The sequence below is a fragment of the Microtus pennsylvanicus genome, chromosome 7 (genome assembly GCF_037038515.1).
Source record: "Microtus pennsylvanicus isolate mMicPen1 chromosome 7, mMicPen1.hap1, whole genome shotgun sequence".
Classification (NCBI taxonomy): domain Eukaryota; kingdom Metazoa; phylum Chordata; class Mammalia; order Rodentia; family Cricetidae; genus Microtus; species Microtus pennsylvanicus.
The window spans coordinates 122,867,392-122,890,713 of NC_134585.1; the positions used below are offsets into that span (position 1 = coordinate 122,867,392).

Sequence of the window (23,322 nt, forward strand, 5' to 3'; positions counted from 1 at the left end):
CCAAAGAAGTAACCAGACGATGACACGATGGGGTGTGTTTCGTGATGTCATGGCGAGGGAGGGGCTTAGTAGAACGCAGGCTATTTCGTTGTTGAACAGGTTTTGTAACTACACAGGCCGCCTGCGAGAGCAACCACATTCTTCTCTCCAAAGGTTTTTGGAGCATCGGTGACAACAGTAGTATAAGGTAGGGGCTCTGACGCCACCCTGAAGAAGATTGCTCAATTTCCTCCAGAGGCCAACATCCAACGAGGAATTGAGAGGCAGAATTCGGGGTGCTCTGACACCCTCTTGCTGTTGTCTGTAGATGTGATTTACTGTCCTGCATTTTTCTGAGCTTGTCAAAATAGAGCCTGCAGCCCATGACTGCCTCCATTTCATAGACTCCGTAAAGTCTTGCAAAGACCAAAGTGAAGCATGAAACCTCAGGAAAAAATTCCTTCCCTGTATATTAGAAAGAGGCACGGGGATGGCGAGATGAATCGGCCCTTGCAGAGCGCCCTCCTGGCTGCTCATAACCTGCTGTAACTCCAGCTCCAGGGGACCCAACGCCCTCTTCTAGCCTCTGTAGGAATTGCATGCATGTGGTACACAGACAACACATAAAGATAAACAAATCACTTTAAACTAAAGAGGAACAGGGACTTCGCGGATTTGGGCATAGCACAGTCAAGTGCAGAAAAAGCAGACTCAAGACAGTCCATCACTACGCTCACGGCGGACATGCCCCTCAATTGGTAGTGCTTGCCTAAGTGATGACCTGCCCTAAATAAACTGTGTTTGGTGCCTGTAATCCTCGCTAGTGCCTGCCAGAGATGGAAACAGTCAAGTTCAGGCCAGCCTGGCCACAAACAAAATAAAGAGAAGAAAGTGAGAGGTTGGGGAAAAGGGATATAGAGGAAACGTGGCACTGAAAAGTTTCTGTACCCCGATAATCCTCTGTTATGCCCAAATCTGCGAAGTCCTCGCAAAAGCCAACAAGAAAACCGAGTCCCATATGTAAAAGCAAAGAGCCTTTATTTTAACTAAGTTTGCAAACTCAGTCTCTCCGCATGTCCAACGTATTAGAATAAACGAAGAGCCCCAACCGAGCTCAGTTAGAATTGGATTTTATAGTAGTAAAGGTGGGGGTGAGGGGTCTCTGAGGTTTAGGACCCCTGATTGGCTGACATTTGTCTAGGGTGTCCTGGTGAGTGTGTACTGGCTGGTGATCCTATCTACAGTGGTTGGAATGTTAGGCATTTTCTTTAATAGTCTGTTCTTGGGCAGTGGTCAGGTAATCTCAGATTGTGGTATTTTCCTGCTACCAGGCACTGCTTCAGGGTAAACTCAGGCCTCTTGTTAAATTTATCGATGGCAGGTGATAATGGTTGGAAGTAAAGAACTTACTTGGGGTGACCTGCCCATAGTTAGCTTATCATGGCTGGCCCCCACATTTCCCCCTTCACAAGCACCGATTACAGGACCCAATCTTGGGTCCCGCTTGCCCCTGGTTTTAAGAAGGCATGGAACTACTTAAATTAATTGACAACTCTTTAAAAATAAACAAACAAACAAACAAACATTTCTTTGGACCCCACTGAAAGCAGCTTTTACCAAGCCAACCAAGTATATACAGGGTTAAGTCACTCCTGGTCCTCCAACTCTGGGACTCTGACAGCCTCTCTGGCCTCCACAGGTACTGCAAGCATGTGGTGCCCAAGCATATACGCAGGCAAAACACTCCTACACATAAAAGGAAACAAGAGGCTGAGAGACTTGTCTCAAGGTCTACACCTCTAAATAACGGGACCAGCTCTGTCTGGTTCCAAAGCCCGATGTTTTCCAGGCCAACTCACCTCACGGCCATGCCTGTTCAGCCTCCACAGCCAGGGCTATCCCTTCCCTCTTCTCCCCCGACACTACATTCAGGTTTTCCTGGGCTGCTGGAAAGCGTATCAAGTGGTGCCAATGCAGGGTGAGTGGGGTGGTAACCCAAACGACTAGTCAAGGGATAAAGGACCACTGGGCACACACCTTTAGTACCAGCACTCGGGAGGCCGAGGCAGTCAGGGAATTTGGGACCACCTAGGTCTACAGAGTTAATCCCAAGACACTCAGGGCTGCATAGAGAAAGTCTGTCTCAAAAAACAACAAAACATGGGGGCTGGAGAGATGGCTCAGAGGGTAAGAGCACTGACTGCTCTTCCAGAGGTCCTGAGTTCAATTCCCAGCAATCACATGGCAGCTCACAGCCATCTATGAGGAGATTTGGTGCACTTGTCTGGCATGTAGGCAGCACATTATATACATAATAAATAAATAAATCTTTAAAAAAAGAAAGAAAGAAAACAAAAAAGAAAGAAATGAAGGATCCAAAAAGTGGTTGTTCAATCAAAACATCTCTGAGATCCCATCTTACACCTGTAAGAATGGCCAAGATCAAAAACACTGATGACAGCTTATGCTGGAGAGGTTGTGGAGTAAAGGAAACTCTCCTCCATTGCTGGTGGGAATGCAAACTGATGAAACCCCTTTGGATGTCAGTGTGGCGATTTCTCAGAAAATTAGGAAACAACCTTCCTCAAGACCCAGTAATACCACTTTTGGGTATATACCCAAGGATGCTCAATCATGCCACAATGACATGTGCTCAACTATGTTCCTAGCAGCATTACTTGTCATAGCCAGAATCCGAAAATGATTTAAATGCCCCTCTACTGAAGAATGGATAAGAAAAATGTGTACATTTACACAATGGAGTACTACACAGTGGAAAGAAATAATGACATCTTGAAACTTGCAGGCAAATGTATAGATCTAGAAAACATCATATTGAGTGAGATAACCCAGACCCAGAAAGACAAATATAATATGTACTCACTCATAAGTGGCTTTGGACATAAAGCAAAGAAAACCGGCCTACAATTCACAATCCCAGAGAACCCAGACAACAAAGAGGACCCTAAGAGAGACAAACATGGATTTAATGTACATGGGAAATAAAAAAAGACAAGATCTCCTGAGTAAACTGAGAGCATGGACATTATGGGAGAGGAAGGGAAGGAAGCGGAGAGAAATATATAACTCAATAAAAACAATTTCTAAAAAAAGGTTGCTCCATGTGGGAGCCTGGGATGCCAGGACTTTCCCCCTGAGGTTAGGAGGGACTTCTATGGATACACCCAAAGCTAGGACTGCATAACTCCAAACCCAATTGCTCAAAGTCCTGGGGCAGCCTCTTGAGGCTCCTCCTTCTTTCCCTCCCTCCCTCCCATCCCAGTCCTGAGCCGGTCCAGTCTCCAGCCTGTCCTGCTGCTGTCCCCCTGTGATCACAACCACACTTCTCTGCAGAGTTAGCTGTAAGGACAAGGAAGCAGAGGCGCCTTACCTGTGTGTGGTGCTCAGCTTTTCCTCTTAGTTCAGAGCCAGTGTGTGTGTGTGTGTGTGTGTGTGTGTGTGTGTGTGTGTGTGTGTGTCTGCGTGCGTGCGTGCGTGTGTGTTCTGTCCTAGCAAGCTTTGGGAGCCTGAACAAGTCGCTCCTCTCTGGGCCTCGCACCTCTCGTCTGAAAGGATGCTCAGTAAAGGCTCTTCCAGAGCTGATCTCTTACCTACAAGCAGGAGCCAGCAAGATGGCAACTAGTAAACAAGGGAAATGCTTCCAGAACCAGGAGCCCAAGGAGCGTGGGGAGAACCTCTCTCGGTTTCCCATGTAGATCTAGGGGGAGGAGCCAGAGACAGTACAGTAGAGTCAAGGGAGCTCAGGAGGAGCGCTGGCCCAGAAGGCCCAGGCCCTGGGTTCTAGCCAGTAATAACTACACAGTGTACGTTCAGATCTGATTACATTCTTGACTGTGTGGAATGGGGAGGCCTGGGACCACAGTTCAAATGCTGCTTAGGTCGCTGCTCTCCCACCAACACCCCTAACTCATATAAAACCATAACCAACTGTTTTCCTCTCTCTCTCTCTCTCTCTCTCTCTCTCTCTCTCTCTCTCTCTCTCTCTCTCTCTGCATGTGTGTGTGTCTCTTCCACTAGTAAAATAGTCTTACCTCCTTCAACATCTATTTCTCCGTGTGCAGAAATGATGTGAAAAGTTAATGTCCGTACCAGCCCCTCCCTCCTTACTCCCTGGTAGGAGCCAACAGTCACACACCAGGGCAGGCAGCCCTGTTCAACCCGGCCCTCCAGCCCTTCCCTCTCCACCCCAGGGCCATGTGGCTTCAGGTTTTTTCCTGTCCTCTTACCTCAGAACAGGGGGTTTCAGCAATGACCTCAGGGGGTGACTCAACCTGCTCTGCTGGGTGCCCCCCTTTAGGTCAGGGAAGCTTAGTGTCCTGGGTTAGTAACAGAGTCTACCATGGGTGCACCCCCACCCCCTCCTGGAGGAATGAAGGGAGGGTGATGTCGTGATCTAGAGGCAGGGCTTCAAAGCTTGGTGGAGGCAGAGGTTGGCCAGCCCTATTCCTAGGCCTATATAATCACACCAAGCCTTCCCCACCCATTCCGCCCCACCCACCCCACCCGTCCCACCCCACCAAACCAGCTTTTGCTTTTCCTTCTTTTCCAGCTTGCACAAAGGCATAGTTGTCCACTTGTCCCAAGGCTAGGAGACCACGTGTCTTTGGTTTCTCCTTGTCCCCATTCCATCCAGGCTGGCCCATGCCTAAAACAAGCACAGGTCAGCTCCACCCACTTCCCATCTCTCCACCCATCCTTTAGGCTCCCAACCTCCCAGCATCCCTTACCCCTCAAAGCCTTTAGGAGCACCCCTTGTCTTTTTTGTTTGTTTGTGGGTTTCTCTGTAGCTTTGGAGCCCGTCCTGGAACTAGCTCTTGTAGACCAGGCTGGCCTTGAACTCACAGAGATCCTCCTGCCTCTGCCTCCCGAGTGCTGGGATTAAATTGTCATTCTTATGTGGAAGAGTCTCTTTGGGCCCACAGAAAGGCTTCTGACTCCTCTGCCACAGGTTGTTCCTCTCTCCCCTCAGCTCACCTTTGCCCTTTGCCCCTCCCCCATCGCTAAGATCTTTCACTATCTGGCTCAGAGGCCTCTCTTCAGGCCCTCTCTAGGCATCCACAGAGGCTTCCTGACAGCATTAATCAAGTACTGTTAGCATTTTGCTGGTGTTAAACTAATCCAGTTGGCCTGTAGCTAGGCTTAAGATTCCGTGCCCTCTCCTCTGCGTCTGCAGCTCTTGAGCAATCCCAGTTTCTCCTAGAAGTCAGAATTAAAACAACCACTGGAGCTGGGCAGTGGTGGCACACACTCTTAATCCCAGCACTCCTGAGGCAAAGGTAGGCGGATCTCTGTGAGCTCAAGGCTATCCTGGTCTACCCGGTGAGTTCCAGGACAGCCAAGACTACATAGAGAAAAAGATGCTTGGCAAATGTAGTGCTGGGGGGAAAAAAGTGAAAAAAAAAAAAAAAAAAAAAAAGAAAGAAAGAAAGAAAAAAAAACAAAAACAAAACAAACCCAGAAATGAAGCAAAAGAAAAACTTCTGAGCATGTGCAGGCTTTTTTCCTTGTTACTCCCTAAACGATGCAGTACAACAAGTACGTAGCACTCATACCACATTGGGGGTCATCGTAAGTAATCTAGAGAGATGTTTTAACTGCACAGGGGCTGTGCTTGGAGAATACGTGAACACAGCGCCCTGTTATGTAAGGGACTGGAGCATCACTCATGGATCCTAGAAGGAACTCCTGGTATACACACAAATGACTGTACTCTACAGCTTGAAGAAGCCCTGTCATTGATCTCACAGTGACTCCCTAAAGTGAGATGCTACTGTTCGTTCCCCCTTTATGAGAGGCTGGCTGAGTCCTAAGGACGTATGGACATCTCACTCAAGACCTGTGGGGGCTCAAGCCAGAAACCTGACACACTAGGTTTTCTTACCCTAAATTTACTCAAATCAAAGGTCTAGTTAAGTCACCTGACCCAGGAGAAGTGGGACAGTCATGGAAAAGGACGTCATCCCAAGGGGAAGGACCCAGATGTGTGAGAGGGTCGGTTTGCAGACTCAGAAGCAGCAGCGAGGCCGGGAGAGACGGGCGTGTCTGGATTTAGGACATCTCTGCTCTCCACTGGGGAGCCACCTAGGTCCTTGTTATAAGCATATGACAGGATCAGACACATCTGTGGCCTAGAACAAGGCTGAATATAAAGAGCTCCTGCATCTGGGTGCCTTTGAAAGGTTCCCATGGCAACAGCTAGCTAGCCTGTGGTCTGTCCTTGGGCCCAGCAGAGGAGACTGGGAGCAGCTCTCAAACAGACTGCTTTCCCTCTCGGGAGCTGACAGGAACAGACAGGACAGAGGTGACTCAGCCCCCCACCCCCACCCCCGCTGAAAGGGGTGGGGCCTGAGGGTGCAGGAAGCAAAGAGAAAAGCAGGCCATAGCTGGTAAAAGGCTGAACAGAGGGCATGTGGGGAACCTGGGACGCAGTGGGAGATGAAGGGAGAAATGGGAGAAGAAGGGGGAAATGACAGATTGTGGCCCCTAGGGAAGCAGCTTTGGGGACTGGCGAAAGGAAAAATAAGTTTTTCACTCGGGAGTAGAAGTCCCTGGAAAGGACGTGGCAGTGTATGACCAGTCCCAGCAACTCAAGCACCAGAGGCAGGAGGATTGAAAGATTGAAGCCAGCCAGGGATATACAGTAATAGCTGTCTCAAAATAAAACTTGCAAGAGGCACTCTCAGTGATGGGGCCTCCGGCTGACACACAGGGAGCTCCGGATTAGCACCAAAGAGAAGAGAAGAAGAGGGGTAGGGAAGAGAAGGGAGTGGAGAGAAGAAGGGTGGGCCCAAGACTACCTTCAACTCTGGTGACACCCCCACAAGGCTCCCAGAGCCACTCTGAAGGCAGCAATCCCCTCCAGAGAAAGAACTGAAAGCCGAGCAAAACACCCAGCCCAGACCCTAGAAAGGCAGCAGGGACCAGTAGCAGCATCTGGTGACTCTGCTTCTAGGGTCACCTAGGCCAGCAGTGGGAAGGGGCAGGGTCAGCATTCCCTCCATCCCTTCTTAACACTCCACCACCACACACTGACCCCAGAGTCAGGGATCTGTGGTCAGCTTCAGTGTTGCTGTGGGTTGTGGAGGTGACAGAAAGGGGGGCCTGTCCCCACAACCCGACTGGGTTGATGGCTCTCCTTTTCTTCCTAACGTGGCAGCTTCGGACCCTGCAGTTCCACTTCTAAAGGCCTGAGTGTGTAGGAAGACGAAGGGGCATAAGGGTTCCCAGACTCCACGTGTTATCCAGCAGGAATAAGCCCTCACCATGGAAACGAGGCCAGAGAGCCTCTTGGAAAACCAACACTTCTAGGGAACCAGAGACCTGTGGATCCCCACCTCTAGGCCTTGACAGACAAGGAATCTGGCCTGCCTCTAGCCTTGAGCTCCCACCCAGGGCTAACCCTGACTTCCTCCTGAGGGACAGTGGTCCAGAGAGGCGGGGCTAACCCTGACTTCCTCCTGAGGGACAGTGGTCCAGAGAGGCATGGAATCCAATCACCACCCTACAAACATAAGGCTCCTTCTTGAAGACCCAGCCTACATCACTACTAACCTGTGTAAGGTAAGGCTCCTTCTTAAGTCTAACCAAAGTTCTTCTTGCTGCAGATTATATTCATATTAAAGGGTCTATATTCCTAGAGCCTCACTGGTTCTGATACAATACACAACAGACTTTTCTTTTCTTTTTTTTGGTTAGACTTTCTGTGTGTATGCCTGAAGGCCAGAAGAGGGCAGCAGACCTCATTACAGATGGTTGTGAGCCACCATGTGGGTTGCTGGGAATTGAACTCAGGACCTTTGGAAGAGCAGGCAATGCTCTTAACCGCTGAGCCATCTCTCCAGCCCCTCTTTTTTTTTTTTCAAGACAAGGTTTCTCTGTGTAATAGTCCTAGCTGTCCTGGAACTTGCTTTGTAGATCAGACTGGCCTCGAACTCACAGAAGTCCACCTACCTCTGCCTCCCAAATGCTGGGATTAAAGGCATGCACCACCACTGCCTAGCCACAACAGACTTTTTTTTTTTTTTTTGATTTTTCGAGACAGGGTTTCTCTGTAGCTTTTGGTTCCTGTCCTGGAACTAGCTCTTGTAGACCAGGCTGGCCTCGAACTCACAGAGATCTGCCTGCCTCTGCCTCCCGAGTGCTGGGATTAAAGGCGTGTGCCACCACCGCCTGGTACAACAGACTTTTTTACTTTTTTTTTTTTAATTTACTTATTTTTTTAATATTTATTTATTTATTATGTATACAATATTCTGTCTGTGTGTATGTCTGCAGGCCAGAAGAGGGCAGCAGACCTCATTACAGATGGTTGTGAGCCACCATGTGGTTGCTGGGAATTGAACTCAGGACCTTTGGAAGAGCAGGCAATGCTCTTAACCACTGAGCCATCTCTCCAGCCCCACAACAGACTTTTTAAAAAAATGTGCATGGGTGTTTTATTTGCATGTATGTCTGAGCTCTATGTGTGTGCCTGGTGCCCAGGAGGTCAGAAGAGAGCATTGGATCCCTAGGGACTGGAGTTATAGACAGTGGTGAGCTACCACGTGGGTGCTGGACACCAAACCTGAGTCCTTTGAAAGACCAGCCAGTGCTCTCGACAGCTGAGCCATCTCCGGTCCCACACAACAGACTTTACAAATGTTTGTGGAATGAACCAACCTTGTTCCATTTCCACCTGTCTTGTCTAGCACCAGAATTAAACAAGTCAGTGTATTTCCAAGCCTTTAAACAGTATTGCTAAATAATACAGAGATTAATCACATCTTTCTAGAGTCTACAGTCCCTAACTGATGGCTCTATCCACAAGCCTCTGGCCCCAAGCTCCCTGGGAGATTTCCAAGGGTAGCACAGTGTCCTGCCAATGGGATAAGAGGTTAGAACTCTGGGGGACTTCCTAGACAATAGCCAGGGGCATTCTGGGAGTTCTTGAGAGCTAGTCAGTGGGTAGGGATCTGAGACGTCGGGGCAGGAGGGAGGCAAGATCTGAAGGAATGTGGGGCCAGAGTGCCACCTAGCGGCTCTCTCACCTCTGCACACCCAGGCCCCAGGCTAGGGCGCTTCAAGCACGCTCCAAAGAAGGAAGGCAGAAGCAGGGTGTCTGTTTCGGTGCTTTATTTACTCTGTTCCTCAGTCCGCCGTCCTCTTCCCGAGGATAAGAACACCAGAATGACCTGATCTGAGGTCACCCAGCCTGGACTGGAGCCCAGGGTTCCACAGCGACTCAGTTGGGGTAACTGTGAGACAATTGGTAGCTGGGCTCAAGGCTAGGCTCCTTGGGAAAGTTGGGTGAGCACGGGGAAAGAGCCTGCGGGACTGACAGAGAGGCTGAGAAGAGGAGGTTGAGTGCAGTGTCTGGGTTGTACCTACTCACTGGAATGCCAATTGCACCGTGTCTCCTGCACTGAGAGACTACCTCAGGAGGCAGTTCAGGCGGGAAGGAGAAAGCCACAAGAGAAGCATGATGAAAAGGTACTTCACACTTGGGAACAGCTGCCTCCAAAGCTAACAAAACTCCAGCGCAAGTCTGGAGCTAAGTCTCCAACCAGCGGCTCCAGTGTAGGGTTGCAGGCTCTGCTGTGGTCCTGGGGGCAGTCACAGAATACTCCCCAGCAGGCTCCTAGACACTCCATACCCAGGGCCTGTATTTGCATAAACAGTTCAGCAGAGCCAACTTATGACCTTTTTGTAGCAAAAGTGGTACCAGTGCAGGGCCAAGTGCATGGCTCTCTCTCCTGTGAAGGGCACTCAAAGGCGCTAACGAGCCAAGAGGGACCGCAGAACAGTGGGGGCACAGCCTCTAGGGTCACAGAACTCCAGGGATCTTGAGCTGGTGTGTGCCTAGGTCATTTGCTGCGGCAGGTGCAGGGCTCAGCCATGGTGGTAGTGGTGGGGATGGCGGCTGTGCTCTTCCCTGGGCCCCACAACTCTAGGGTTCCAGGAATGTTTCTCCTTCTTTTTTGACCTGTGGGGAGATAGGGAACGAGGCAGGAAAAGGCCTTTAGGAAACAACACCACTGAGATGGGAAAGCCAACTGAGGCAGCTGCAGGGAGAGACCTGTGCTCCCAGGGTGGATCCATTGGGGGAGACAGGAAGGGACCCTGTAAGTACAGGCACAGTGAGAAAAGGGGACCCCTCAGGACTACTGTAGCCCTTCATGGGAAGACAGGAAATATACTTAGAAGCCTTCTCTAAGGTCTGGGAATCAGAAATGAAGAGGAGGACTCCAGCTAGAGACTTCTACCATTCAGGGTCGCAATGCATTCAAATCCCTCCCAGCTGTTAACAACCTCCCCATGCCCTCGCATTCCCTCTCTCCCTCTCTCCCTCTCTCTCTCCCTCTCCCCCCCTCTCTCTCCCTCTCTCTCTCTCCCTCCCTCCCTCTCTCTCTTCCTCTCCCCCCTCTCTCTCCCTCTCTCTCTCTCCCTCCCTCCCTCTCTCTCTCTCCCTCTCCCCCTCCCCCCCTTTCTTTCTCTCTCCTCTCTCCCTCTCTCTCTCCCTCTCCCTCTCTCTCTCTCCCTCTCTCCCCCTCCCTCCCTCTCTCTCTCCTCTCTCCCTCTCTCTCTCCTTCTCCCTCTCTCTCTCTCCCTCTCTCCCCCTCCCTCCCTCTCTCTCTCTCTCCCTCCCTCTCTCTCTCTCCCTCTCTCTCTCTCCTCTCTCTCTCTCTCCCTCTCTCCCTCTCCCCCTCTCTTCCCCTCCCTCCCTCTCTCTCTCTCTCTCTCTCTCTCTCTCTCTCTCTCTCTCTCTCTCTCTCTCTTACACACACACACACACACACACACACACACACACACGATTCCCACACCTCTTCTTCAGTGCCTTGTCTCCAAAGAAGTGGCTGAAGATGAAATCCTCAAAGTCATCCACCTCATCATCATCACCCAGCTGTTTCAATGCCACCTCCTCCAGGCTGTCCTCCAGGGCATCCACAAAGTCCCGGAAGCGAAGACGGTCGTGCCTGAAGATGCCATCTTCTCCAAAGTAGGCAGGTGAAAGGGGCAGCTCTTTGGTCAGTTGCCCAGCCCAGGGCAGCCTCGCCAAGTATGCTCTCAGCACCGAGGCCAGCTCCTGTTGCCGCACAGGGGCTAGCTCAGTGCCAAAGAAGGCCAGGCCCTCCTGCCGAGCACAGTCGGCTATGCCTGAGCAACCCTGTGGGGGCCGGTACTTCCTTCTCAGCAGCTCCTCCCAGGAGGAGAGGGGGTCAGGACTATTGTCTTTCCCCCAAGAATGCTTCAGCCTTTCTCCAGAGTGGGTGTTCCCATTTTTTCTAGAGTGTACCTTGGGGTCCTGTCGCTTGCCGTCTTTTCTGCTCCCCAGTTCTTCCACCCTGGGTTTGTCCTCTTTCCATCCCTTTGCTGGTTCCCTGTCCTCATCCCTCCAGCTCCTCCTCCTCTCCTGGCCAGACTCCTCCTTCCCATGCTTCCAGTGTTCAGCCTTCTGGTCCCTCGGCCCACCATGCCATTTCTCCTTTCTTCTCCACTCCCTGGAATTCTGGAAGTGGGGCTTCTTCTGGTACCAGGCCTCCGAGTCGTTGGCAGGAATGCCAGTGTTGTGACCCCAATCCTCTAGGTCTTGCAATGTCTGGGCCAACATGTGACCAAGTTCAGCCAGGCCAGCATGAGCTGGGGCTCCGTGGCCAGCATTCTGCAAGCCCCTCTGTAAGTCACGGTGCACAGAACCCAGCAACCGCCTCTGCCTTTGCAGTTCCTGCCTTAGGGCCTGGGCTTCAGCTTCTAGCTGCTTATGCTGCTCTGATAAGCTGGGGTCTGCCGCCTGCCCCTTGTGGCCTTGCTCTGTGGTGGTTTTGTCACCTGGGCGTCCACCCCAGTTGAGACACACCCCATCTACACCCCGGACACAGTTAGCCTCTAGGCCTTGAAGTCGGGCCCTTAGCTGCTGTAGTTCTGACTCTAGGGCCTGATGAGAGGTCTTGCCCTGCTCCAGGGCCTCCCGGAGCCGGGCATTCTCCTCTTCTAGCCCCTGTGGCTGGTGCAACAGGCTCTGAAGCTCTTCTTTCTGAGCCTAGAATGTAGTTAGGAACAGAAGAAAACAGGAGTCCTTGTCAGGGTGGGCACGATGCCTTCTACCCCAATTCTATTCTATTTGAGTGGGCAGGGGCTAGTTCTGTTGGGAGAGAGACCGCTTACTGTCTGCAGTGTCCTGGATTTGAGCCCCAGTGCTGCCTTGGACAGCCAGAGAGGCTGCCCGTCTTCTCCACCCTTAATCTGAGCCACTTCCTGAGATGGTTAAATTCCACCCCAGCATCTACGTCCTTACACAAGCACATACTTTTGAGATCCACCACAGCCCACATCTAGCTCTCCCCGCTCCACTCCCACCTCCTGCATCTAGAACGGGTACTGTCCATTGACCCTAGCACACGGCACGTTCTTCAGATGTTCCGGGAAGATCCAGCCGTCAATCAGAGGTGGCCTGCTATGTAGGCAAGCACACCAGCCCTGCCAGTCCTCAGCAGGGAAACAGAGAAAACACCTGACTACACCCTGACTACGGTGCTGAAAGGTGAGGTCAAGGGTCAGACGAGCAGGGAAAACTTCTAGGGCCCCACTAGGACATATGCCTGGTAAAGGTGGCCAGATGAACCCCCTCCTTCTTGCCAGGGCCCACCTGCAGCTGGGCCTGCAGCAGTCGGATATCCTGGTTCTCCTTGGCCAGCCTGTCCAGCAGAAGCCCCATGCTCTGCAGACTGGGACTACTGTCTGCTGGTACTGAGGCCTGAAGCTGCTCGAGCTCATCCTGAGGGCACAAGAGCAGCCAATCCATGCTTCCTCCCAGGCAGGGCAAGCCAGCCACTCCCCACCAGGCCCCACACACCTATGGAAAACCCATACATACCTGCCTGCTGCCCACAGTATCTACCAACTCGGTCTCTGGCCCGGTGTCTGGAAAGACTTGCAACTCTGCTTCTTCCACGGAACCTGTGGGTAAGTGAACCTCTGAATCCGGGCCCATGATCTACAGAGCACATCACACCTCTCTCAGTCACCCCTCCTTCCCTGAACATACACCATGGCTCACACATCTGCTGAGCTAAAGGGACAAACGTCATCCTGAACAGTTGACAAGGTCAACAGCCAAGAAATAATATGCTTACCTGAGGAGCACTCCCCATAGAGACTCCCATCACCACCACAGAGAGCCAGGACCTGCCTACTCCCCTGAACAGCTTACCTGGGAAGCATTCCTCATACAGACTCCCATCGCCACCACAGAGAGCAAGCCAGGACCTCTGCCTACTCTCCTGAACAGCTTACCTGGGGAGCACTCCCCACACAGACACCCATCACCACCACAGAGAGCAAGCTAGGACCTCTGCCTACTGTCCTGAACAGCTTACCTGGGGAGCACTCCCCACACAGACACCCATCACCACCACAGAGAGCAAGCTAGGACCTCTGCCTACTCTCCTGAACAGCTTACCTGGGGAGTATTCCCCATACAGACACCCATCACCACCACAGAGAGCCAGCACCTGCCTACTCCCCTGAACAGCTTCCCTGGGGAGCACTCTCCATTCAGACTCCCATCACCACCACAGAGAGCCAGGACCTCTGCCTACTGTCCTGAACAGCTTACCTGGGGAGCACTCCCCACACAGACACCCATCACCACCACAGAGAGCCAGCACCTGCCTACTCCCCTGAACAGCTTACCTGGGGAGCACTCCCCATCCAAACCCCCATCACCACCCACAGAGAACAAGCCAGGACCTGTCTACTCACCAGTTTCAGGCTCCAACAGCGTACCTGAAGGTGAAGACAGTCTGATGAGGCCCTCAGGGAAGCAGGAAGAGGTAAGAAAGGCCAGGGTAGCAGACCGGAGGCCCTAGCCAGGAATACTACTCACCAGAGAACAAGAGGATCCCCAGGCCTAGAAGAACCAGGGCCCCCAGGAGACACATGTTGAGAGAGATGCCCAGCTCGCCTCCTACACCCTCGCCCTTGGCCTGGTCCTCCACCTCCACAGGTACAGGGTGGGCTGAGCTGGGCTCCCGGCCTCTCCGTCTCCTCACACCCTCGACATCCACGTCAGTGTCATCGTCACTGCTGGAGCAGTGGTACTCTCTCCAGACTGGAGGAAGGGAAGGGGACAGGAGAGCAGTGAGGAGGACAGCACAGGAAGCCCAGCCCTGGTCACAGGGAAGGCACACCAACACTGCCCACTTCAGCCTGGGTACTGACTGATGCCCCGTCCAATCTAAAGGAAAAAGACTGTCCTTTTGTCTACAAGTACAAGAGCCTCTTCCGCCCTGAAGCCATCCTCCTCCTCCCCTCTCCATCCCACATCTCCACCTCATGGCCTCCATAGTCTTCTCTCTTCACAGTCTCTGCCTGACTCCTGCAGCTGCACCACCACCACCACCCCCCGTGGCCCCAGGCCTGGACCTCTTCCTCCCCTCTCCTGTCACCTCTGCCACTGCCTGGGACAGACCTTGGATTAGCCCCACTCTCGGTTGACGCCAAAGTTCCCTCCTGCCTGCTCTATGCTCAAAACTCTTCTCAAATGGCACCTCCAACTGCATCCCTGCCTCTCCTGCATTCTTTTTTTGAGGGGGAGCAGGGAGAGTTTCAAGGCAGGATTTCTTTGTGTGTAGACCAGGCTGGCCTCGAACTCACAGAGATCCACCTGTCTCTGCCTCCCAAGTGTTAGGATTAACGGTGAGCACCACCAGAGCCTTGAAACCTCTCCCTCATTCCTACCTACCCCCTGACTAATCCTCCCCCACTCCTTCTGGACCGGCTGAGTTGTGAGTCTTTCTGCATCCCTCGTGTTCTCATTTTTCTCTGGCTCAGTCCGGTCAGCTTCTTACGAAGTCCCTGAGCCTCCCGCCTTCCCACAAAGAACTCTGGAAATGAAGGTCAACCCGTGGGCTGCAACCCTTTGGGGGTCAGATGACCTTTTCTCAGGGGTCATATATCAGATAGCCTGCCTGTCAGATATTTACATTATGATTCATAACAGTAACAAAATTACAGTTATGAAGTAGCAACAAAATAATTTTATAGCTAGGTGGTAGTGGCGCATGCCTTTAATCCCAGCACTGGAGAGGCAGAGGCAGACAGATCTCTGTGAGTTCGAGGCCAGCCTGGGCTACAGAGTGAGTTCCAGGACAGCCAGGGCTACCCAGAGAAAAGTGTGGCTGGGGTCACACAACATGAGGAACTGTACTAAAGGGCTGCAGCTATAGGAAGGCTGAGAACCAAGAAAAGAGGACACAATCCATCAGATGCAGACCGTCATTAAGGCGGCCTAACTCCCAAGCCTCAGTGTTCAGGGGTGAGAACAAGGAAAAGGGCAGAAGGTGCCAGGCTCAGGGCCTGGGCCTCCTCGCATTCTACTCAGTAGTGAGGCCTGTACCTTCTCCTTCACTTTCTAGTTATTTTTAGTTTTTGCTTGTTTGTGTTTTTTTTTTTTTTTTTGAGACAGGGTTTCTCTGTACTTTTGGAACCCGTCCTGGAACTTGTTCTGTAGATCAGGCTGGCATTGAAACTCACATAATCCTCCTGCCTCTGCCTCCCCTAGTGCAGGGATTAAAGGTGCACTGCCACCGCCTGGTTGATTTTTAAATTTTTCATGTGTTTATTTTATCAAATGCATGACTGCTTTGCCTGCATGTATTTCAGTGCACCATGTGATGCCCATGGAAGTCAGAATGGGGAATCGGGTTCACGGGAACTGGAGTTACAGATGGTTGTGAGCTGCCAAGTGGGTGCTGGAACTGAGCGCAGGTCCTCTGGAAGGACAGCCAGTGCTCTCAACTGCTGAGCCATCCCTCCACCGCCCCTTCCCACACTTTCTAAAAGGTGGAAAACAGGAGGCAAGAAGGGTGCTGACCTGCTCTGGGACTCGCGGGCAGGTTCTGTGGAGGACTCTCGTTCTCCAGCTCCTGTGTGTCTGGTCCCAGGCTTGTTACCACAGGAGTCTCCTCCTGCAAATCTTCCTGGACCAGTGTGTCTCCAGGGCCCTCCATTCCAGCATCATCACGTTCCAGAGTGCCCTGATGTGGGTACAGCTATGAGAAATGCTCTCCCCACTTTCCTCCAGCCCCAGGGACGTACCTCACCTTGGCCTTAGTCTCCTCAGGCAGTTCATTCTGGGGCGCTTCCTTCTGGGCAAGTGTCCCTGTGGTGGAAGGGGAAGCCCAGAAAAGCCCATGGACCTAAAGTGAACCTCACTGTAGCCCTGTAGCACCCAAAGGCCCCAACCACTTTGGACTGTCGGGGCTCATAAACTGAGATTAGCAAGCAAATAGCCTAAGTGATGGCCCTCGCCCCAACTAAAAGGAGGCCCCCAAAGACAGAAGACGGTTTATACCCTACCTTCCACAAGGCCCTATTACCTTCTCCATCCAAGGTCCCAGCTAGTTCTTTGTCATCTGCCTTGGAGGGGTCCAAAAGGGCCTGGGAGGCTCCCTCAGATTCTGGGTCCATCCTGGGTTCTGGGCCCAGAGTCTCTACCGGCAAATTCTATTGGGAGGGAGGTGAATACTAGGATACTTTGTTGGGACAGCAGATCAGAACAGTGCCCTGATGGAGCTGAGGGGCTAGCTGCCCTCAGACACCTCAGACCAGACCTCAAAAACTATGGCCTGTACCACCCTGGAGCTAGATCCAAAGTGTCTCTTCCACTCAGCAGCTCCCTAACTTTCCTCACTGCTCCAGCGGCCAGGTTTCCATGAAATCACAGCCCTGAGCAAGGACCTGGGACCAGGGGATTAGCAGACCTGACAGAGGTTAATTGTACCTGGTGTCCTTACCCCTATCATCAGCGCTGCCCTCCCCATGAGCCAAAAACCCAATCCAGACCCAGACCAGGGGTACAGTTACGTTCTCACTGGCACCCCGAAGCTGTCCTTGCTTCTGCCCAACCACACATCCATCTTCTGAGTTCTCTGCCCTTTCCCATCGGCCTATGCTGCCCTGACAGCTATCTCTAACAGCTACTGGCAGAAGCCTAAGTTCCCCCAGCCACAGGCAGCCTGACCCCATGTTGCTGGCTCACAGCCTGGCCCTTTAGCTCTGACTACTCAGCTTGGCCGACTTTTCTCCGCATATAACTCCTTGGCACCCCATCTAGGGCTCCGCTCTTCCTCCAGGAATAATTCTTTGTTTTAATCTCTCCTCTCCCTCTGCTGTGTGTGTGCCTGCACTGACGTATGCACCAGGCATGCATGCATACAACAGTATGAGTGCGGAGGCAAGAAGTCAACCTCAGCCAGGTGTTACAGCACCCTTTAATCCCAGCTCCCAGGAGGCAGAGAGGGATGAATCTCTGCAAATTTCAGGCCAGCCTGATCTACATAGCAAGTTCCAGGTCAGCCAGTGCTACACAGCAAGACTGTCTCAAAGAAAAGAGATAACTTGGGAACCGGCCCTTAACTTCCACCTCTTTTGGGATGAATCTCTTTACTCTCTGCTGTGGCTGCAGACTAGCTGGCCCTTGGGCTCTAAGGATTCTCCTGTTTCCAACTCCTGTCACGTCATAGGAGCAGTACCAAGATCACAAACCTGTCCTACTATGTCCAATGTTAGTGTGTTTGCAGGATCTGAACTCAGGGTCTCACGTTTATATGGCAAGTGCTTACTGACTGAGCCATCTCCCCAACCCTCCAAAAATGAGTAGATGATAGATAGGCAGACAGACAGAGACAGATAGAAAGGTCTCAGATTCACAGACAGCCACCTGCCTGTGCCTCCTGAGAGCTGTTAAAAGTATGCACCACATGGGAGAGATGGCTCAGCAGTTAAGAGCACGGATTGCTCTTCCAGAGGACCTGAGTTCAATTCCCAGCACCCACATGGTGACTGACAACCATCTGTAATGGGATCTGATTCCTTCTTCTTGTGTTCTGGAAGGCAGGTCACTCATATACATAAAATAAATATTTTTTAAAAAGTATGCACCACCAATCCCGGCTCAAAAATAATTTTGGCCTCAGTATATTTCTTTGCAAGTCATAAATCATAGTTTTCTCAGGGTCACCCCTGCAAGGCAAGGATTACAATTCTGTTTTTTTGTGGAGGGTGGACAGGTGAAACCTGGCCCAGGTCCCCAGATGTCAGCAAAGGCACCATGACAGGAGACCAGGGTTGACTGAGCACAGAGCCTATTTCCCTCTCTCTCTCTCTCTCTCTCTCTCCCTCTCTCTCTCTCTGTTTTTCGAGACAGGGTTTCTCTGTAGTTTTGGAGCCTGTCCTGGAACTAGCTCTGTAGACCAGGCTGGTCTCGAACTCACAGAGAACCGCCTGCCTCTGCCTCCTGAGTGCTGGGATTAAAGGTGTGCGCCACCATCGCCCAGCTACAGAGCCTATTTCAGTCCCTGACAGTGAGCACTGGTCCTTGTGCTGGGCTCCAGAGTCATTGCTGAGGTCAACTCCTCATCCCCTCTGGGCTCCTAAAGAGCACCTCAAACTCAACATGTGTAAATGGAGTTCTGTGTCCTCTCTAGCTATTGTTTTGATTGTTATTTATTTTTAGTTAATTTATTGATACAAGGTTTCAATTTCTATCCCTGCTATTTAGCCCAAGGATAATCCTGAACTCCTGCCTCCAGGTCCCAAGTAGTGGGACCACAGCTTGCTCCACCATGCCTAGTTCCTCCTAGTGGTCCTAAGGCAGTCTCTGAGATCCCACTGACCTCTCTAGCTTCTAGTCCCCAACCCACCAGCCATCCTCCCTTTTTGGTGGCATTAGGAGCCCTCTGGTTTCCTGCCACCTGGAAGGCTGCAAGGGCTTCGGAAGCACTGTCCACCCTCCCACCCAGCTACACAGAGGCTTGGTCCCCTGCACTTGGCACTGAGTGCTGGGCTACTCTCCAGCCCAGCAGCTCTGCACGGTTGGCTCACTAGGAGACACCTGTGCTGGCTAATTCTACGTCAACTGGGTACAGGCTAGAGTGATCTGGAAGGACCCCAACTGAGGAAACGCCTCCAGGCCAGACTGTAGGCAAACCTGTAGAGCTTTTTCTTAATTAGTGATTGAGGGTGAAGGCCCAGCCCATTGTGGGTGGGCCCATCCTTGGGTGGGTAGTCCTGAGTTCTATAAGAAAGCTGGTTGAGGAGCTGGAGAGATGGCTCAGTGCTTAAGAGCACTGGCTGCTCTTCCAGAGGTCGTGAGTTCAATTCCCAGCAACCACATGGTGGCTCACAACCATCTGGAATGAGATTTGGAGCCCTCTTCTAGCGCGTGGACACACATGGAAGCAGAATGTTGTATACACAATAAATAAATAAATCTTAAAAAAAAAAAGCATCAGCTCCTGCCTTTCAGGTTCCAGCCCTGACTTCCCTCAGTGATGGAAGGCTACCTGAAGTATAAGCTGAAATAAACCCTTTTGTCCCCAGGTTGCTTTGGTCATGGTGTTTCTTCACAACCACAGCAACCCTAAGACAAGAGCTGATGCCTCATCCACCCCTTCCGGGGCTCCTAGGCTCTGGAAGCATTTTGACACGGACTATAGAGGCCTCCTCCTTACCCTAAAGCTCTTCAGTCTCCTCAACATGGCTTCCCTTTGTCATCTCATGACCTTACTCTTGCCGGTTGCTCTCTCAGCTTACCCATCTGGTTCCTCCTTCCCAGGTGTGGCCCAAGCCCCAACACCAGGTCTCCTCCCTGCCACTGGAGCCCATGAGAACCTACAGAGGCAATGCAAATGACCATGGGTACCAATAAAACAGGACAGATCCAGAAACCAGTGCCGGGAGCCAAACCAAACCGGACTGTCTCAGAGGCCCTGATGAAAGGCCAAAGGAAACTTTAGTTTTATGGCTATGAGCAGCCTTGGCAAGACTGGTCTAGGGAGCCGGGCGGTGGTGGTGCACGCCTTTAATCCCAGCACTCGGGAGGCAGAGGCAGGGGGATCTCTGTGAGTTTGAGACCAGCCTGGTCTACAAGAGCTAGTTCCAGGACAGGCTCCAAAACCACAGAGAAATCCTGTCTCGAAAAAAAAAAAAAAAAAAGACTGGTCTAGGGCTGAAGCCAATGCCTCGAAGGTATCAAGGTCTTGGGACCCAATTCACCCCCTAGACTGTGGTTACCAGTCCTAAGGCTGAGGTATCCTGTGCTCTTTGCTAACATTGTCTGATTTAGCTCTTTGCTGACCTTGGCCATTTTTCCCCCGTAAGTAGTAAGATGCTGTACTTCTTTTTTTTTTTAAAAAAAAAAACATTTTTTCTTTTCTTTTTTTGAGATTTTATTTATTATGTATACAGTGTTCTGTCTACATGTATGCCTGCAGGCCAGAAGAGAGCACCAGACCTCATTACAGATGGTTGTGAGCCACCATGTGGTTGCTGGGAATTGAACTCAGGACCTTTGGAAGAGTAGGCAATGCCCTTAACCTCTGAGCCATCTCTCCAGCCCCAGATGCTGTATTTCTTAATAAAGTCACGCAGCAGAGACAAGACCTCCTAGTCCCAGCTATTGCTTTTGCCTTATTCCTCAGTCCCCAGTCCTCGCACGCACGCAACACCTCATCATTCAGGACCTTTCTTCCTGCAGGTCAAAGCAGCCCACTCCACCAGAGTCCCCCCTCTCATGTAGTTCCCAGGCCCACTGTTCCTACCTCAGAGCCAGTAAACACCCAGCTATTATCTGAGTCTGGGCAGGAAGAGGTCATAGTTGTGGAGGTCCAGGGTTGATAGAGTGGCCACCTGCAGAGAAAAGCTCTCTTAAGAATGGGAGTTCCGGGCTGGAGAGCTGGCTCAGCGGTTAAGAGCTCTGGCGGCTCTTTCAGAACACCCACATGGTAGCTCACAAGTATCTGTAACTCTGGTTCCAGGAGATCTGACACCCTCACAGACATGCAGGCGAGACACCAATGCATATAAAATAAAAATAAATCTTAAAAATAAATAAATAAAATTTAAAAGAAGGAGGGCTGAGGAGGGAGTTCCCGTGAGGGAGGCAGACCAAGGCGCCTCCAAAACCTAGGTCAGTTCAGTCCTTCTGCAGGCATCCCATGCCTTCCTGGCAGTGTTCGCCTTGCTAAACCACAGGAAGCTGCCTCTTAAGGATCCACAGGGCCCTGGGAACTGGCACTGACCTTGAAAAGAAGTCCAAACCTCTGGTGTTCTGGTCAGAGGGGAGGAATCTCAGAGGGGCTGACTGACTAGCCTTCCTAAGGCCCAAGTGTGCCGGTACCCATCCGCCATCAATCCTCCATGCATTCATTCCTTCGGTTTAGGGCGGTAGGTAAATCTCAACTTGTGGGTCACAACCACTGTATCCGATATTTACATTACACTTCACAACAGTTGCAAAATTACAGTGACCTGTGTTAAAGGATCACAAAGGTTGAGAACCACTGCTTTAGGGGTTCTCAGCACTGGCTAAGGTTGTCACTGAAGTGAGGGCGGCCAGGCACGACCAGGCAGGAAGCTTTCTAATACTACAGCTCTGGGAGAGCTAAATCCACCTGGATTACATTTGGTCACCCTCCTTTCCGCTTTCTCTCCACCTTAAATTCTGATCAGAGTCTGATCTCAGGGACCTTGAAAGCCACTGAGGGGAAGGAGGATTTGTGACAATTACCATCCATAAATCACATTCAAATTTGCAACAAAAAGGAACAGGGGTCTGGGACTCTGTCCTGTCTCTTGCTAATCAGTTTGGAGGGCAGCTTGGGTTAAGGTATCACACACACACACACACACACACACACACACACACACACACACGCCCACTTCCAAATCCCAGCATAAAGCAAACTGTGCCCTTGGGCTAGGGAGTTGCACAGAATGACAGACAAGCTGAGCCACAGAGTCCTTGGTCGGTGGTCAGAGACAGATAGTAACTGCCTCCCCAGGAGCAGAAAAGGCGGAATGTGAAGTCGACTGTCCTGGAACACTGAGAAGGGGAAATGGGGTGGGGGAGTCTAGAGTTCTACCTTCAAAATAGGCCAAACGCTCCCTACCTACTCCAGCTGGGTTTAAGTCCTTCGAGATGACCTTATAAGCTTCTGCAGCTCTTGCTGGTCAAGAGTCAAGTTCAAGACAGGTAAAGGACATCTAATGGTGCCTTTCTCAGTGCTCGTGTCTCCTGGACACTGGCACCCATCCCACGGGGAGATGGATAGTTGCAATGACTTCCCTATACCAGGTCCCAAAGAACAACCTCCCCGTGCCTCCCTTCTAGTGCCGTCCGCACAGCCATCCTTGTTCAGCTTCTGTTCTCAGCCCCTCCCTCCACCGTCCTGATGTCCCAGCCCCAGCTGCTGTGTGTGACTGTTAACAGGTGGCCACAGGAAGGAAGTGGCAGCAGCTTGAGCAGAAGTCCCTGTTTATGCCTGGCTGTTTACAGCCTGCTCAGGTCCTCCAGAACTAAGCACCATGGCAACCAGGGTGATGTCAGACCCACTGTCTCCATGGAAACCTGCAATGGTATGGTATTTGGGTCAACAAGACAAACCTTCTGAAACCTAAGCAGGGGACTTCCTGGAACCCCTCACTCAGGGTTCCAAACCCCGATACCAAAACGCACCTCTGCTCTCGTAGGCCAGTACATGCATTGGGAAGTCCTCTAAGAAACTGTGCCGCTGCTTAGCTGCCACCCTTCCCAGTTGAGTTTTCAGGGATCTTAGTCTTTGACCTCTAGGAAAGAAATCCACTCCTCACTCTCCCTTTTCACTCAGGCAGGGATCAACAAAAGCGTCAGCTTTGTCGCTGACTTCCGCTGTCTGGATAAAACAGGTAAGGGGGAGCGCTCCTCCTCTACACAACGCCCTCAAGTCTGGTTAGCAGCTTTCTCTGACCTTTAAAGGGAAGGACCTGGGACCACAAGAACTTGCCTGAGTTCCTGCTTCGGAATCATCTGTCTCCCTCCTTCCCCGCCCCTAGGTCCTGTGTTAGGCAGTGTGTGATCGCCGGGTGGCGGTGGGGGTGCCCATTCCTTTTATACAGCTCTGCCCTCCTTCTTTATCTGGGAATAAGGTCGGGGGTCTGCCGGCCCATCCCCACCTAGGGCTTTACCTGACCCACCTCTCGCTTCAGTCTTCAGCTTAACTTGCTGCAACCTCCCCAGGTTTCCAGTCCGGGAAGAAAAAAAAAAGAGGACAGTCACGTGGTTGGTGTTTGACCAGTGAAAAGTGGCCTTCCCCGCGGGGGTGGAGAAGTGGGGGGAACTTTTGACCAATAAAAGCTGGACTTGATCTCCCAGGGAGGGGAAAGATGATCTACGCAGTTCTGTCCCCTTGGTTTATCTCTTGGTGGGAGATTGTGATCCCCAACAAACTAAAAAAAAAAATTTATTTTTGGTGGAGACCTCCCCTCTTTTCGAAATGTTTAGTGTCTAGTAGGAAGGCCTAA

General features: G+C 51.6%; 1 protein-coding gene across 5 annotated transcripts; it reads right to left on the minus strand.

Annotated features, from left to right (window-relative positions):
- Nucleotides 1-9,094: 9,094 nt before the first annotated feature.
- On the minus strand, nucleotides 9,095-23,065 carry Pbxip1 (PBX homeobox interacting protein 1). Of its 5 annotated transcripts, none has more exons than XM_075978421.1 (11): nucleotides 22,996-23,065; nucleotides 20,583-20,670; nucleotides 16,359-16,485; nucleotides 16,083-16,141; nucleotides 15,854-16,016; nucleotides 13,865-14,089; nucleotides 13,741-13,764; nucleotides 12,854-12,936; nucleotides 12,626-12,754; nucleotides 10,803-12,019; nucleotides 9,095-9,961 (listed from the first exon to the last, which is right to left on the minus strand). In XM_075978421.1, the coding sequence occupies exons 2-11, from the start codon at nucleotides 20,634-20,636 to the stop codon at nucleotides 9,868-9,870; spliced, it is 2,175 nt and encodes a 724-aa protein (XP_075834536.1). In that variant the 5' UTR covers nucleotides 20,637-20,670; nucleotides 22,996-23,065; the 3' UTR covers nucleotides 9,095-9,867. The 5 variants fall into 5 exon arrangements, with proteins under 5 accessions (XP_075834536.1, XP_075834537.1, XP_075834538.1 ...); XM_075978422.1 differs by having other exon boundaries at nucleotides 22,987-23,053; XM_075978423.1 differs by lacking the exon at nucleotides 22,996-23,065 and adding an exon at nucleotides 22,499-22,608.
- Between the last annotated feature and the right edge of the window lie 257 nt (nucleotides 23,066-23,322).